This window comes from Manacus vitellinus, unplaced genomic scaffold, assembly GCF_001715985.3.
Source record: "Manacus vitellinus isolate BGI_N305 unplaced genomic scaffold, ASM171598v3 scaffold_61_pilon, whole genome shotgun sequence".
NCBI lineage: Eukaryota > Metazoa > Chordata > Aves > Passeriformes > Pipridae > Manacus > Manacus vitellinus.
The window spans coordinates 1141444-1156807 of record NW_021940696.1 but is presented as its reverse complement, the minus strand read 5'-3'; the positions used below and the strand labels follow the sequence as shown (position 1 = coordinate 1156807).

At 44.0% G+C, this 15364-nt stretch overlaps 1 protein-coding gene across 1 annotated transcript in view; it reads left to right on the top strand.

The window, feature by feature from the left end:
• Window positions 1–15102, top strand: part of DDRGK1 (DDRGK domain containing 1) — a 28827-nt gene extending 13725 nt beyond the window's left edge. The window contains exons 4-8 of the mRNA XM_018083208.2: window positions 5533–5655; window positions 7728–7766; window positions 10861–10917; window positions 11946–11994; window positions 13571–15102. Of these exons, the coding sequence (XP_017938697.1) occupies window positions 5533–5655; window positions 7728–7766; window positions 10861–10917; window positions 11946–11994; window positions 13571–13743 (441 nt within the window). The 3' untranslated portion in view covers window positions 13744–15102. The remainder of the gene's footprint in view (window positions 1–5532; window positions 5656–7727; window positions 7767–10860; window positions 10918–11945; window positions 11995–13570) is intronic.
• The last annotated feature ends 262 nt before the right edge of the window (window positions 15103–15364 follow it).

The following is a 15364-nucleotide window of genomic DNA, read 5'->3' as shown; positions in this document are numbered from 1 at the left end:
AAGGATCATTGGGTTTATTGTGGGATTTGGAGAATACATAGAATAAAATGTCATTTATATGTTCCTCTGGAAAAGGAATCCTTCCTTTCCACGAGGAATGTTTTGTCACCAGTAAGCCCTTGTGGACTACACAGGGTGATGCTGTTCCCCTCCTACAAATTAGGAGATGGAAAGGCAAAATTCTGAAAGGTAGGTCAAGTAGTGACTGATAGTCATGAGGTAAAATCCAGCTGGTTGTATGGTTTTTGGAGGCATTTTGACTACTCACATTGCTGCAGTTTATATAATCCCACAAGGCACAAGAAAGTTAGATTTTATCACTGAATTTTGTCTGAGAATTGTTAACAGCTGTCAGATAACCTCATTTTTCCCTTCCTTTTCCAGCACATCAGAGTATTTCTGCAGGTACAGTGACAGTGGCAAATCCCCAAACAAGCACAGACAGCTTTCTTAGTAAATTCCAATTTCACCTTTTGTTCACTCTCTCTCCCAGGAAGTACAACCAAAATTGTGCTAAACTCCCTTCAAGGGAGTTATGGGGGCTAAAATCTTGCATATTCTTGAGAAAAATACCCCCCTGCTTCTATTTAAATACATTTGTATGCACTTATAAATAAAATGTGGTTGCCCCTTGGCTTCAGCGTTGCAAACCAGATAATATATTTTTAAATTCAGGTTTCCTTTGCAGTGCTCTGCTGACCTGATTGGCTGCAGGCCTGAGGAAGCTCCTTTATAATTGGCATTTGCCTCAGCCCTGCTTTGCCCTGGGGATTTCCCTCTCACCTCTTGGAGTTTTTTGGTGGTGAGATGGTTTATCAATGAGAGCCAACTTCCTCTGATGTTGCAATGCAGGGTCTTCATACAAAACCTTGCTGTTTGCTCACTTAAGAGAGCTTTTTTATTTTTTTTTTTTTTTTTGGTCTTTGCCTGTGCACAGGGATTTTTGTAAATTTGCATTTAAGTCCCTAAATAAAAATGGTCTGGATCTTCAGAGCTATGGAAAGGGAGGATTAGCCATGAACACAAGGGTCCTCTTGGAGCTTTTTGAGAACTCAGACCCTAAAGTTTTGACTCTTTGATTTGATACTTGATCATGTAAGAAATGGCACCAATTGTCAGTGATTTTATTATGTTTAGCGTTATCTGAGCATGGAGTGTTTCTCAGCAGAGCTTTTCGTTGTCTGTTTGGCATTTATATCCATTTTTTCATACATAAACAGTGCATTTCTGGAGGCTGATGGAGACGACTCCAGTTCAAGAATCAGTTTTCAAGTGTGTATCCTTTCCTGAAAATTGATTCCTCCTGAAGAAGCACAAGTGGAAAAGCTTGCAGAAAACTCATTCTCCTCTGATTTTGAGGGGATAAGGACACTTATTCTGCCTAAGCAGTGAGGGAGGCAGGACTCCTACAGATCCATCTGCTCTGGGCCAAATTATTTACTGTAAAGTCCCTTCTTGCTTCCTGCAGGAGCTGCACTAACAGCACAAAACCTGCATGCTCTGCAAGGAGGGTTTCTTTGGTCCATGCACCTCTGAGCACTTGGCATGGGAACCAGGATGCTCTTCCTCATCCTGCACGTTAAGGGAACAGTCAGAAACAAAGGAGTGACAGGTACAGGTGGTGGTTGGAGAGTGTCCAGTGTTGGCTCTGCCTTCCTCACTAGCAGGGAGATCTCCTCTCAAGCAGCATCCCAGAACCTCCTGAGCAAACTTTGTGATCCCAGAAATCCAGCTTTAAGCCTGCAAGAGTTTTCAGGATGCTCTGGGTTTCACCTGGCAAGAGGCTGGGCCCTTGTGCAACTGGCACAAGGAATGTGTTTGGAAATAATCCCTGGGATGAAGGTGAGAGGCAGGCAGAGGGTGATGATCTGAAAGGAACCTCACAGCAAGTCCAGGTCCTTGGTGAGCAGGTGGGACTGGTGCAGAGGGAATTGGTGCTGACCAGATCCAGTATAGGAAGGGGTGGTAAGGATGTTGGGAAGGATCTCCTGGAGTGCTGAAGATCCACAGACTGCATGGAGCTCTGGAAGCTCTGGGGTTACACATGAGACTGGTGCAAGCAGAGGTAGAGTCAATCCAGCAGTGATAATATGGGCATTTTGACTGGAAAAGAACAGAAGGAAGAAAGGTTTGAGTGACTAATTTATTTTTTTTTCCCAATAAAAATATTGTCAGAGTGGGATTGTTTGTTCTTCACATGCAGTGTAGTGAACTGACCAAAAAGCAGTCTTTACACTGTACAAGTGCTCCACAGTTTGGGTGACATTTAGGTAAGTGAGGAGAGAGGCAAACCTGCCTCAAAAAATGACAAAAAAAATAAAAGCAGCTGAAGGGAAGCATCTGCAGTTACCAAATTTCCAGGCTGCTGGGATTTCCCCAGCACCCCACCCATGGCTGGGGGAGGTAGCCCAGCCTCTCTGAGCTCTGAGCCACTGCTGCACTGCTGAGATCTCAGTGGGGAGGGCTCAAAACACCTGCCAGACCAAGATTTGGGGTTTAAAACCTGTATTTGAGCCGAGTGCCCTCCGTGTGACTTGCAGGAAGCAAGGCCTGGGCTCTGTTCCCTGAGCAGACCCTGAGGGGCTGAGCCTGTTTCCCGTGGGTTATTCCTGCAGACACACTGGGTTTTGTGGGAATGCTGCTGCCTAAATGTGACCCTGAAGCTTCCATGCCACTGCTGCATGACTCGAGCATGTGGGAGAAGAGGGATAGTGTGCTGGGTCTCCTGGAGTGCTGAAGATCCATGGGCTGCATGGAGCTCTGGAAGCTCTGGGGTTGCACATGAGACTGGTGCAAGCAGAGGTAGAGTCGACCCAGCAGTGATAATATGGGCATTTTGACAGGAAAAGAACAGAAGGAAGAAAGATTTGAGTGATTAATTTTTTTTTCCCCAATAAAAATATTGTGGGAAACAATCCCCTCCCAAAGTGGGATTGTTTGTTCTGGGAAAAAAGCTGGGAATAAACGTGACCAGACATCCCGACTGCTCTGGGTTCTCCTGCTCCTCATGGATTCTCCTCGTGCAGTTGGGCAAAGTCATCCCTGCTCTTGGCTCTGGACCAGGTCACAACCTGGCTAAATCCTTCTTTTTCTGCAGAGATTGAATTGTAGGTGAATTTAGGTCATCAAGTATATGAGGTTGTGCATGAATTTTTAATTATTAGATGAAAAAGCATCTGGAAATACTTTGTGTTACAGAAGAGGCTACAACCACTGGGGAGCTTGGAGGGCTGACACACTTCAGCTACCAAAGCAGTGGCTCAGACCACCTGGAAATGCTCTGCTGACCAGAATTTAGCATCTGGAAAACGGGTTCCTGTTGGCTTTTAAGCAAAAGAAAAGGGCTGGTAGCTTGAGTGCTTTGCCAGTCTCACAGCAGAGCTGCTTTTCTGCGTGTGTTGGAAATGGAAGTGCTGAGATGCTTTAAAAAAAATGGAAGATGCTGTTCTTCAGGTAGGGAAGGAAGACAGGGAGGAGCCTTTTTCATTTGTTAGGCCATCCAGAAACTGGAAAATACATTTTAGGTATTGTTGCTCTCAGTTACAAATGGGACACTGTCTTCTGATCATTTATTTATTTTGTAGAACCATCTAGAAATTATTTGCCAAAGCAGTTTTCAGGTTTTGTAACTATTCTTTTTCCCCCTGATTTTCAAACCCTGCTGAATTACAAGCTCTCTGATAGACCAGGGGAAGAACCTTATTCATGGCTTTCCAGGATCAAGATTAAATTTATTGCACTTACAAGAAAGGAACAATTGTTGTCACTTCCAAATGAAATATGGTTTTGTTGTTCTTGGCACTTGTAATGCTTATAGGGAGAAAATGTGCTGTTGGGCTAATTGTTACAGTGATGAATGACCCAAAAATGGTCTTGTTTTGTCTCAAGAGCTTCCTCAGATCTGTAGATTTTTCATGAGATAGCAGTTTAAAAAATGGCTTTGGCTTTGCAGATACAGTCAGATCCTTTCAGTCCTGTTTTTCTCATCCTGGGATGTTGGCAAGAGTCTTTCTCCTGACTTTCTGGGAATTTGGTTAAATAAAATGGCAACCAAATACTCTTTTCTCTTTGGTTTTTATTGAAGGGCAATTCTCCCATCCCCACTTCTGGTACCTTGCTGGTTTTGGCCTTACAGGGCATCTTTTTTAATATGGATTTTTTCCAATATATTTAATGACCTGCTCCTGTCTGTTCCTGGTTTAATGGAACAAATGTTTGCTTTCCAGCTATTAAAGGAAGCAATTACCATATTAGTGTCAAAGATGCAGCATGGCAAGCATTTAGAAATCAATATAATTGTTCTTTAAAAGATCAATTCCTGTGCTAATGGCAAAGGAATGCCCCAAGATTGTCACTGAAATTTGAGGAACTCATCTGTCCAAGTTTTTAATCAGCCTTTGGAATGTGAAAGAGCCAGAGGCCACTCAATTTGGAATCTCCTTGTACCAGGTGCTGCACAAACATTAATTTCTCTGTGGAGGAAAAAGACCTGTAAGGAACCACTTTTATTCTCTGTGAATCATAAAATCATTTAGGGTGGAAAAGACCTCCTCCAAGATCATCAAGTCCAGCCTTTGAATTTACACTTGTCAAGTGTTTTGGAGAAGAGCAAAATAAATTTTAAGAGAAAATCATGGAAAGCTGTGAACTTATAAACTCCCAGTAAAAACCTGTTCTTATTTTAATAACTTATTAAGTAATCTGTCACATTCCCAAACCTTTAATCACAATTTTGCTTTGTGAATGTGTGTGAATTTTATAAAACCATGTCATTGATGTCGGGCTTGGAGTTTTCTGGGTTGGCATTTTGGGGATTTTTTTTTAAGACTTTAATATTTCTTTCAGGGCAGGCAACAAAGTATTTTATTGCAGATAACTAAAAGCAGAGCCTGAAGATTTTGGTTAACAGCCAACCATGCAAAAGTCCCTTTTTTAATACAACCATACCTTGTTTCCTACGCCTGAAATACTTTATACTGTTCTTTACCTTCCATGTAGGCACAGTTTGCTGAAGGAAAGTTTTCATAAGGAAGAGAATTTACTTGAAAACTTGATTTCACTTGTAACTTTTACAGAAAGAGCTTCTCCCCACGCACAGGTGGACACCAGTGTGACTCCTTGTTGTCGCTCCCAGCGTGCTCAAGTGTCAGAGCAGAATTGGGGCCAGTTACCAAAAAATGAGGCTGTTGCATCAAAGTGCAGTTGGGGCAGGGACTTCCTGTCACGGGATCTGCAGAAGAAGCAAATTCATGCAAATTAAGCCAGCAGGTTGCTATTTAAGAGTGGTTTTGTGCCCTCTCTCAGACCTGGTGAGAGCCAGCCTTGGTGTCTGGTGTGAGCTCACACCATGTGTGAGATGGTCACTGCCTCAAGGGTGGCCTGTGAAATTAGTGATGCCACCAAGGGAGAACTTCAGCTCATTTAAAAAAACTTTTTGTCTCCTGACTGCAGAGAAAGAAGCTGCTGCTTCACTTAAAACTAAACCCAGCTTGGGGAGGAGCAGACTGACCCCTTGTCATCTTTTCTGTCCAGGAAGAGGAAAAAAGAAAGGCAAAGGAAGAAGAGGAGAAGAGAGAGTATGAAGAGTACCTGAAGCTGAAGGAGAGTTTTGTAGTTGAAGAGGAAGGGGTTGAAGAGTCAATGACAGAGGAACAGGTATGTGCTGGGCTGGTTCTGCAGTTTCCTTTCTCTTTGTTGCACTCAATGCATTCTGTCTCCTGTAAAATGAACTGGAAAGGAAGAGTCAGCCAAAGGTTTTTGCTTGTGAGAGCTAAATTGTGTCTGTGGCACAGGTTAACCTGGAATATTCCCTGGGGAATGCTACAATTCCTCATACCAGACCCCTATGAGTTAGTTTAGAGTGCTAAGGGAAATGCATATCACTGGAAATGAGTCCTTTCCTCCCTCATCCAAGGGCTGAAATAAAACTCCTTTTGGAATTTAGATAATGTTTTACTGTCATCACCCATAGAGAGTGAGCCCACAAAGCTAAATTTGGAGTTTGGTGGTGCCCACAGATCTTGGGGGCAATTGCTTGGGTTTGGCCTTATTTTTTCCACCAACAGACCTGCTGTGAAATCAAATGAAAAACCAAGTTCTTGTCTTTAAAAACTTTTTTTAAGGGAATTCACAGGACACAGCCTGGGTACTTGTGGGTTATGCTCTGGAAAATCATACATTTAATGTTGCAAATGATAATATTTCAAACTCATGCAAAACATCCTTGCATGCTCTCCTGTGACTGCCTGCAAATGAGCTGCTGGGGATGGTGGTTGAAGTGTGAGACTTGGTATAATATCACAGCAAACCTGAAGAAGTTTTGCTGTTGTGGGAGGCAGAGTTCTCTGCTCTGTCTGCTGAAAACCTGTTAGACTCAATTTATTTGCCATCAAATGCAGGACTTGCTCTTGGGGTTGTAGCTGCCAAATTTGAGCTGCCCACTGCATTTCATGAGAAGGATTTATTTCACCCTTCTGTGAATTTGCTCCTCTGCTGAAGTGACCCTGTTGAATTAAATGGATTTGCTTTAGTGTGACTGAGAGTGGCTTTGAGCTGAGGGGCTTGTGCCTGATGTCAAGCAATCCTGGCCCATTATAGGTTCTCACTGTGGACCCCTTCCCATTAAGAAAAATTCCTCCATCTCACCAGGATTAACCCAAAGAGATGGTGATGGGAATTTCCTAAGGTGCAGAGAACAGCAAAATGCAGATTTTCCATTGAAAGTTCTTTCAAAAATCTGTGCCTATCCTGTTAGAAGATGAGTTTATACCTAAATACTAAATTGTTCCACTTCAGGCACCCTTTAAAGCTGGAAAATGTGTTTATTGCCCATGTTCTCACAGCTGCCTGTCAAGAAGAAATAAATCTTTCCATATGTGAGAAGAGAGAAGGGTGTTCCTCACCTTGAAGAGCTTGGAAGGCTCTTGATGATGCCTGGATGTCAACCTGAGCTAACTTTGGTCGGGGAGGGGAGTTAGAACTTTAATTGGAGGTGATTTAAAGTCATATTCAGAAATGAGAACATGCAGACAGTGGCCTTGCAGAAAGGACAAGCCACCCTTGCCTTGTGGTGGATGAAGCACTTCAGTGTCCTGTTACAAAGCTGACTCTGCCTTGTGTTGTTGGGGCTGCTGTGCCGAAACTCCTGCTGAAAATTAAGCTCCTGAGTCCAGAGCTAAAGCAGTTAATTAAGGCTGATTGATTTCCAGGGCTGCGGAGTAACCTGATCTCCTCTTAACTTCAATGCACATTGTTTGCATTGCCTTTGGAAATGGAGCTGCTCACATGAAAGCACCGGATTTCAGGTGCTTGGCTTTGTAAAAGGGTTGAGCCTCCACGCTTGGCATCTGCAGGAACTGTGTCCTGAGTCATTGTGGGTTTTACCTCTCTACAAAACATCCTCAGTGTCTGTATGTAACTTAATGAAGTTCAAACTCATGGTTATTTCGGGGGGTGTGTGATGGGAAGAATAAAAGATGCAAAGATTTCCTTTCAGAAAACACTTAAATTGTACCTGAGCCACACTGTCTTAGAAAATACTTGTCATAAATCCCTCATAAGGTTAAATTTAGATAATCTTTATTTCCAGTTTGGTATCTCAGTGTGTACAGTTAAAACTTCAGAATTATGCAGTCTAAACCGTTCTATGATGTTTGCACTCAGCAAGTTTGTGATGCATTTAATGTTCATGAATTTACAATAACAATTGTTTTCCTTGCTGTGTCCAGTCTCGCAGCTTTCTTTTGGAATTCCTGGAATACGTTAAGGTAAGCTGCAATTGGTCTTTCACCTCCCTCCCTACTTGTTAGATTTTGTGAAATACCTTTTGTCAAAGAGGGACATCTGTACTTGCTCTTTGATTTGCTTAAATATTCAGCAAGTAACAAAAGTGATAGCTTAGATAAGCTTTATTTGCTTAACCATCACGAGCTGTTAAAAGGGTTTGTAATTACAGCTCTGTCTTGGCTTTTTGGAGCAGGATGTGGCTCTTACCCTCTTTTTATAAAGACAGGCCTGGTGAATCACCCTCAAAGTTTAATGTTTGCTGGAGGTTGGGATTTGGTACATTCAGGCTTTTTTGTTTGTGAAAATCAGCCACTGATTTAGAAAACAATCTCTGCATCTGAGCTCAGCAGGAGTGAGAGTTGCTGTACCAGCATGTGCTGCCATCCAGGGTGTGTTTGTGCCTCAAACACTGCCTTGGAAAGGTCAGTCCCAACTTTTTGTGTGATTGTCCTCGCAAAGTTGTCTTCATGTTTGGCGGGGATATTTGATAAGAAGATCACTTGTTTTAAACAGGGTGTGTTAGTGTCCCTTTCATCATGTTGTGAGGTTGGGTATTTAAAGCCTGTGGTGTGTTCTTGGGGATTTCTGCTTTGGATCTGTAAGGACAAGTGCCTTGCTCTCCACTGTTGCTGTATCAAAGGTCAGATGCATTTTTCTCCTCATACTCTAAGAATGTTATGCAAATCTTCTGTCCTAATGAATCCCTTTCCTCCTTCCATGGAAACTGAACTCTCAGGATGTGTGGTGTGTGTGTCAAAGGCTTCTTTAGTAAGCAAATCACCTGTATGCTTACTGAAGTCCTAATCATTTTGTAATCCAAAATCTCGCACTCTGGGCCAGTTTTGCTTGTCTGTTATCCCAGCAAAACCCTGGATTTCCCTCATGGACTTAAAAAACAGATTTGCCTCACGGGTAAGTTTTCTTAGGGTGTGAAGGATTGCCAGGCAGGGCTAAGAGCTCAGTGTGGAGCCCTTCCAAAGCTCTGCTGGGCTTCCCTCTGCTCCTGTGCCTTAGGATAACACAGGTAAAACAAGAGGAGGTTTCAGTGTCCCTCGGGATCTTCCACAAACACTTGGAGAGCTCCCAAGGGATGCCACAGCTGGGTCAGGTTCTGCCCATTGCCCTGGTGGTTGTGGTGGAACAGATTAGTCACAAAGTCTCAGCTCAGGGTTTAACACACGTGTCTAGTTTTAGATTAGTCACTTCATCTTGACGTCAGAGAAGTTAAACTCGGTCTGAAAACCGAATTCAGAAGCGCCTCAACACCTGATTTCCTCTGTGGAGATGAGCTGCAGAACTGGGGCATCACTTTAAGTATTTTTCTTTAATCTTGAATGTGTGCTTAATATATAGATTATGTATTGCCCTCGTCTTCTGTTCACAGAAACTCTTGACAGGAAGCGGCGCTGAGCTGCTCGGAGCTGTCTGAAAAATGTATAAATTAGGAGTAATTGGCATTTTTTTAAAAAGTAAAATTGAATTTAGCTCTTCTGTTGAATGACTTATTGTGCTGTTAGAACTGACTGGAGATATCTCACCCCGTGCTTCATTCCTGAGGGTGTTGGAAGTAAAATGCAGCCTCTTGCTCCGTTTCATCCCTTGCCGAGGACAGCAGCAGAATCACACCTAAAATTAAAGGAATTCAGTAAAATATGGATGTGTACATGTTGCTCTATGGAAATCAAGCATATTTCTAGAACATGAAGCATGTGGTGAAGTGTTTGATTCCCCTGGGACCTCACATTGTCGTTATATTTCAGAATGTGTGTGGGGAATGCATCCTAATTCCACCCCACCCCCTGGGCTCTTATTCACAGCAGGATCTGTCCTGGAAAGCTTCCACTAAACTTGGTCCCTGAGGGTGAATATCTTTAAGTGAAGGTTTAAGTCCTGTTTTTCTTGTTTATGTGGCTTTGCACCAACACCCCCCCCCAGTCCTTTTAAAAGAAGATGTGACGAATGTTGGCAGTTCCCAGCTCTGAGAACTGAATTCCATGGACTGGTTCCAGTTCCATGTGTTCAGTCCATGGTATTCAGTTCTCTAGCTTGGCTGCATCGAACTTCACTACTACTAAATCTGTGGGGGGCTTTTTTGGGTCTGATTTTATTAATGAAAAGAGATTAACCTATTCCAACCTCCCTTGATTTCTTCAGTGTCCTTCCAGTCGTACTCCCAAGAAACAAATGAGTTTATTGTTTGAACTGTTGCGTTTGTTAATGGAGATGCAGCTCCTGTTGGCCATATACATATGGATTTTAGGAATGTGGTCCTGAATATTAACTGAACTTTTCGACAGTTTTGTGGTTTCCAAGCTCCTTACAAACACCTAAAAACAGATGAGTCCTTAAAGCTTTGGCAGAGAAGAGAACAGGAACCAAGCAGCTCCAGATGAGCACACCAGGTGTTTTCTCTGGAGCTCCAGAGAAACATAAAAACAGATGTGAGCAGTGGTGACTGTGCCCTGACTGATAAAACCTGCAGGAAGAATCTCTGTCAAAAGCAAAATGACAGTTTGAAGTTCCAACACTGACAATTTTAATAAGGTGTTTGCTTGCTTAGGAAGATTATTGTGGCATTAATACACATGACATTAGTAACACAGTCTAAAGCACTTAATGCTGCCAGTCTTGGCTGGATTTCGTGTGTGTGCTGATATATTCCAGTGATGATTTTATAAGGTACTTTGAAACATCTCTCAGAGAAAAAAGGATCTTGATAAAGCACACTGGAAATTAAAGTTAGCAGCTGAGAAACTCAAATGCCAGGAGAACCAGGTCCATGCCTGTTTATTGTGCTCATCCTAATGTAAGAAAAAGTCCAGGATAAAAGCTGGCAAATGGATTTGAGTCTTCCCCTAAGTGGGTCAGGGCACTCAATCTTTCCACAGAGCTCACTGGTTTAAGTAACTTGAGAGTTTTTCATCAGGAAAAAAAAAAAGTGCTTACTTGGAAAAGTTAGTGAGAGTGACAGGTTCTGCTTTGTCTGGTAAATGCAATTTGTTATTTGAATGGAAAAAAAAAATACAGCAACCTGCTAATGCATCAGCTGTGTGTAACTCCTCTCTGTTTCCATAGAAAACAAAGGTTATCCAGCTGGAGGACTTGGCTTCACATCTGGGTTTAAGAACACAGGTGAGCACTGACTTTCTGGGTGTAAGTACTGACTTTTGGGTGCAAGTGCAAGCAATGAGTTTAAAAGGACAGGAGAGATAACAGGTAAATGGGGGTCTGTCTGTGGAAGTGTCTGAGCATTAGTGAAAATGCTTGGATTTTGGTGAGGATCAGCAAAATCAGCCCTAAAAACGTGGCCATTCATCGAAGTACCAGCCAGGCAGTGAAGGGTTGTTGGCTTACAAGATTGCTGCAGTGAAAAGTGCTCAGTGTGGCCCTTTCAGAGCTGCCTGCTGGTTAATGGATCCCACAGTGTTTGTGAATCTGAAAATGGAGCAATGTTTTCTGTTCTGTACCTGATCTGCTCCTGGGGTGTGCCTTCAGAGCAGCTTACACTGCCCTTGGTCCAGGCTGCTGTGCCCCTGCCTCTCTTTTAAACCAGAGCTCCATTTAAGCTTGCAGTGAGTCACTCAGGGTTGAAATTTAAACTGTAATTTGCCTCTGCAGTTACATAAACACAGGGAAGGCAGAGAGGCAGAACTGTGGAAACCAAGGCTTAGATACTTAAGGTGTAGTGGAACTATATATAGAATTAACCCAGCCATAGATTCAACAAGTTGTTGCTTTGGATTGGTAAAAGAGGTTTGAAGGAAAAGGTAAAAAAAGATATAAAAAAAACTGTGTTGAGCAAGATTCTTGGAGAAGTACCTCAGTTTGCTTCATGGAACTTGCCTGTTGCAGTGGCACTGCTCAGCCTTTCCCTGGGAAAAGCCTTTCCCACCCCTTGTTCCTTAAAACAGTCAGGCAACAGCAATTAAAGTCTCCTTTTGGGGTGGTGAAGTTACTTGAACACCCCAAAATGCAGAAAATTCTAAGACCAAAGGGCTTATTGCATCTGTCTGTGTGGGGATAGTGATGGGTGTCCTTCCCTGAAGCCCTTAACACTGAGGGATTAAATGTAAACCTCTGTTTGTAGCTTATCTGAACCTGTGAAATGTTTTTTGCCTCCCTTTTGATCAGTTTGTTGTTCCTTTTTCTCTTCTGCACAGGATGCAATTAACAGGATCCAGGACCTGATGGCAGATGGCACTTTGACAGGTGACAGCCAAGGCACAGAGGGGATGAGAGGTGGTGGTGCAGGATGTGCCTTCCCTGTGGCAGAGAGAGATTTCCAGTGTCATTCCCGTTTTAAGGATCCTCGTAGAACTTGATAACTCGATATTTACCTATATTTTATTTATTTATCCATGTGCTGAAGGCATTTGGGGGTTGCTGAGCAGCCAGCTGCAAATGGGGCCTTGTGAAATCTGAATTTGAAAGGATCCCTGGGATAGTTTGGGGCAGTTTGCCAGCCTGGTGGCTACAGCCCAGGACTGGGATGCAGCACACTGTGGGAGAAGCAAACATCCCAGAGCACTCCAGGATGCTGGAGCAAGTGAAGTGCTTGTTCCCAGCCACGTACCCACACGGTCCAAGTTGGAATGTGAGCAGAGACTGAGCCTGTGGGGAACTCTGTCTGAACAAGTCTGGTTTAGTGCTGGGCAGTCTTGTTCTTTCTGAGGGTGAAGCAGGGGAAGGTGCCAGCACAAACATTTAGTGACCTGAGCCTGTGGTCATGGCTGGGGAACAACTGTCTTGGCAGGTACATGTGGGTACCTGTTCAAATGACCTCAGAGTGCTTGGAATTAAAGGATAAAGATGTGTAACTGCCCTGGCTGTGTCTGTGTCCCAAAAGTCATGCCAGGGAGGCTGTGCCTTAGTCCTATGTGTAAGAACATAGAGAGCTATTCTCAGTCTGGTTGGAGCAACTGAAATATGGAAACTGAGCTTTATTCCCTTTCAGAGGGGAAGCTTTAAAGGCTGAGCTGGGCCCCACAGGAGCTCTGAATCCCCTCCTGGATCTCCCTGCTCTGCCTTTCTCCACCAGGTGCCCAGGCCCAGAACACCAGCACCAAAAAGGGAGGGCTGCAAAGATGGTGAAGGGTCTAGAGGGGGAATCCATGTCAGGAACAGCTGAGGTCCCTTGGCTTGTTCAGCTGGAGAAGGCTGAGGGCAGAGCTCATCAGGTTCTGCAGCTTCCTCACGAGGGGCAGCTCCAATCTCTGCTCTCTGTGAGCAGGGACAGGACCCAGGGAACGGCTGGAGCTGTGCCAGGGCAGGTTTAGGGTGGATACCAGGAAAAGGTTCTTCCCCCAGAGGGTGGTTGGGCACTGAACAGGCTCCCCAGCACAGTGGGCACAGCCCTAAGGCTGCCAGAGCTCCAGGAGGGTTTGGACAACGCTCTCAGAGACAGGGTGGACGTGTTGGGGTGTCCTGGGCAGGGCCAGGAGCTGGACTGGATGGTCCTTGTGGCTCCCTTCCAACTCGGGATATTCCATGATTCTCTGAGAACAATGTAGCTGAAGCTGTGGAACTCCCAGCCAGCTGTGCCCAGTGAAAAGAACGTGTTACTTTGAACAAAAAGGGTCTCACTGTGGCACTTGGCCACTGCCCCAGCCCCGCTCCGAGCCCCAGCAGCAGCCAGCAGATAAAAGCCTGACTGACTGCTGGCACGTTGTCTCTGCCTGCCCCAGATAGGAAATGCTGCCTCAGCAGCTGGAAGGTCCCTTCCCAAAGCAGTGACTGATGTCTGTGGGGAAGTGCTGACTGCAAGGCCCTTTCTTTCCCCCCGTAGGTGTGATTGATGACAGAGGGAAGTTCATCTACATCACCCCGGAGGAGATGGCGGCCGTGGCGCAGTTCATCAAACAGCGAGGGCGAGTCTCCATCGCCGAGCTGGCCCAGGCCAGCAACTCCCTCATCAACCTCCAGCCTGACAGCAGAGCTGCTGCTCCAACTGTGGCCTGAGAAAAGCACAGCAGGAGTTTGACCTCGGAATGAATAAACCCCGTAATTAAAAGCAAACAAGAGCCTCTCTAGTCCGCTCGCGGTGCTTGAAGGTAGGATGGGCTTTTGAAGCCTCAGCTGCAAGGCTTCTCAGAAGTTTTGCTTTTCACGCTGTTAGAACTGGGATAAAATAAGACATTTGATTGTGCAGCAGAGGCTGCCAACGCTCTGATGGGGCTGTAACACTCTGATGCAGCTGTAGCCCAGGAATATCAGTAATTTATACCTCGGCAGTGAGTCCTGTGCGACTGTACCCGGACTTTGTATTGTTTGCAGATTTTCATGTCTCTGTCAAATAGATTCAGGTTTGACTACACTCAGAATTCTTGCTCTGCTGTTTAACTTCATGGCAGTGATGGACACAGCCCAGGAAAATAGGTTTTATCTGCTGTATCCACACTGGAAGGACAGAGTAAAAAGAAAATACTCTTTGCTCTCACTGCAATATATCCTGAAACTCTGGAAGGAGTAGTTGCTCTGTTGTTAAAACTTCCAGAGGCTGTTTCAGACAACCTTTGCTATATAAATATGTTTTCCTTTGTTTAAATAATATAAAAAGTTTGCTTGCAGACAAGCTGCATCATTTTCCTGTAGCCAAGAGACAGAAACCCCTCCAGGGAAAGGCTAAACTGGCCTCAATTATTGTGCAGGCCAGTTCTGCTGATACCAACCAGATTCTGATGATTCATCCTTTGAAGTCAGAGCCAGCTCAGTGTCTGAAGGCCTCAGACACCCCCACCCTGTGGCCTCTGTGTTCTGGATGTTTGGGGGTTTTTAAATAAAAACTTGAGACACTCTGAGTCATGCAATTAATGCTGCAAGTAAATGATTACTAATGTATTAACTGTAGGGGTCAGTATATTTCCTGCATAAGAATATTTTTTTTTTTTAATAATTTGTTAATTCTCCTCTCTGAAATCAACAGGATTTATGTGGATAAACAGTAATTGGGGAGGGCAAGAGGTTTTGTTTCTACCAAACATAGAGATTACTTGAGGAGACTAAAAGCCACGTTATCAGTGGGATGAGACAGCAATAAAACAATGTAAGGAAACATATTTCCATTTAATCTCTGCACTGCTGCTGGATAGGGGAGTGCAGGAGTGTGGAGTTACAGTGCAGCACCACATGTTGGTGTGAGAGACCAGCACATCCTCAGTGTTGCACAACCACAACCAGCAAAGAGGTTCCTTGACACTTGAGGCTCGTAAAGTCTCTTAATTATTGACTCATTGTTACATTTTAAAAGTTACTTGAATTTGCCAAGATTTTGCTGTTCTGTCTTAAACTGTTCTCGTAATAAAATCAACAATATTGAAAGAATTGCAGAGATTTGTGTTAGAAATGGGCACAGCTGGGGTAAGATGTGACTGTGTAACTCTGCCAGCAGCTGCTCTGCTGCCTTAATCCTCTGCCACCATTCTCATTCCTCTTCTTTGCACCCAGTTGCATCATATCAACATTTTTTTATTAAGGAGCATCTTGTGTTTTCTAGAAATCCTCTCACAAAATCCAAGGAAACAGTTTGAACCCTGAAATGCAATTGCTTGGGGCCATTTGTTGGGATGGTTTATAAACAAAG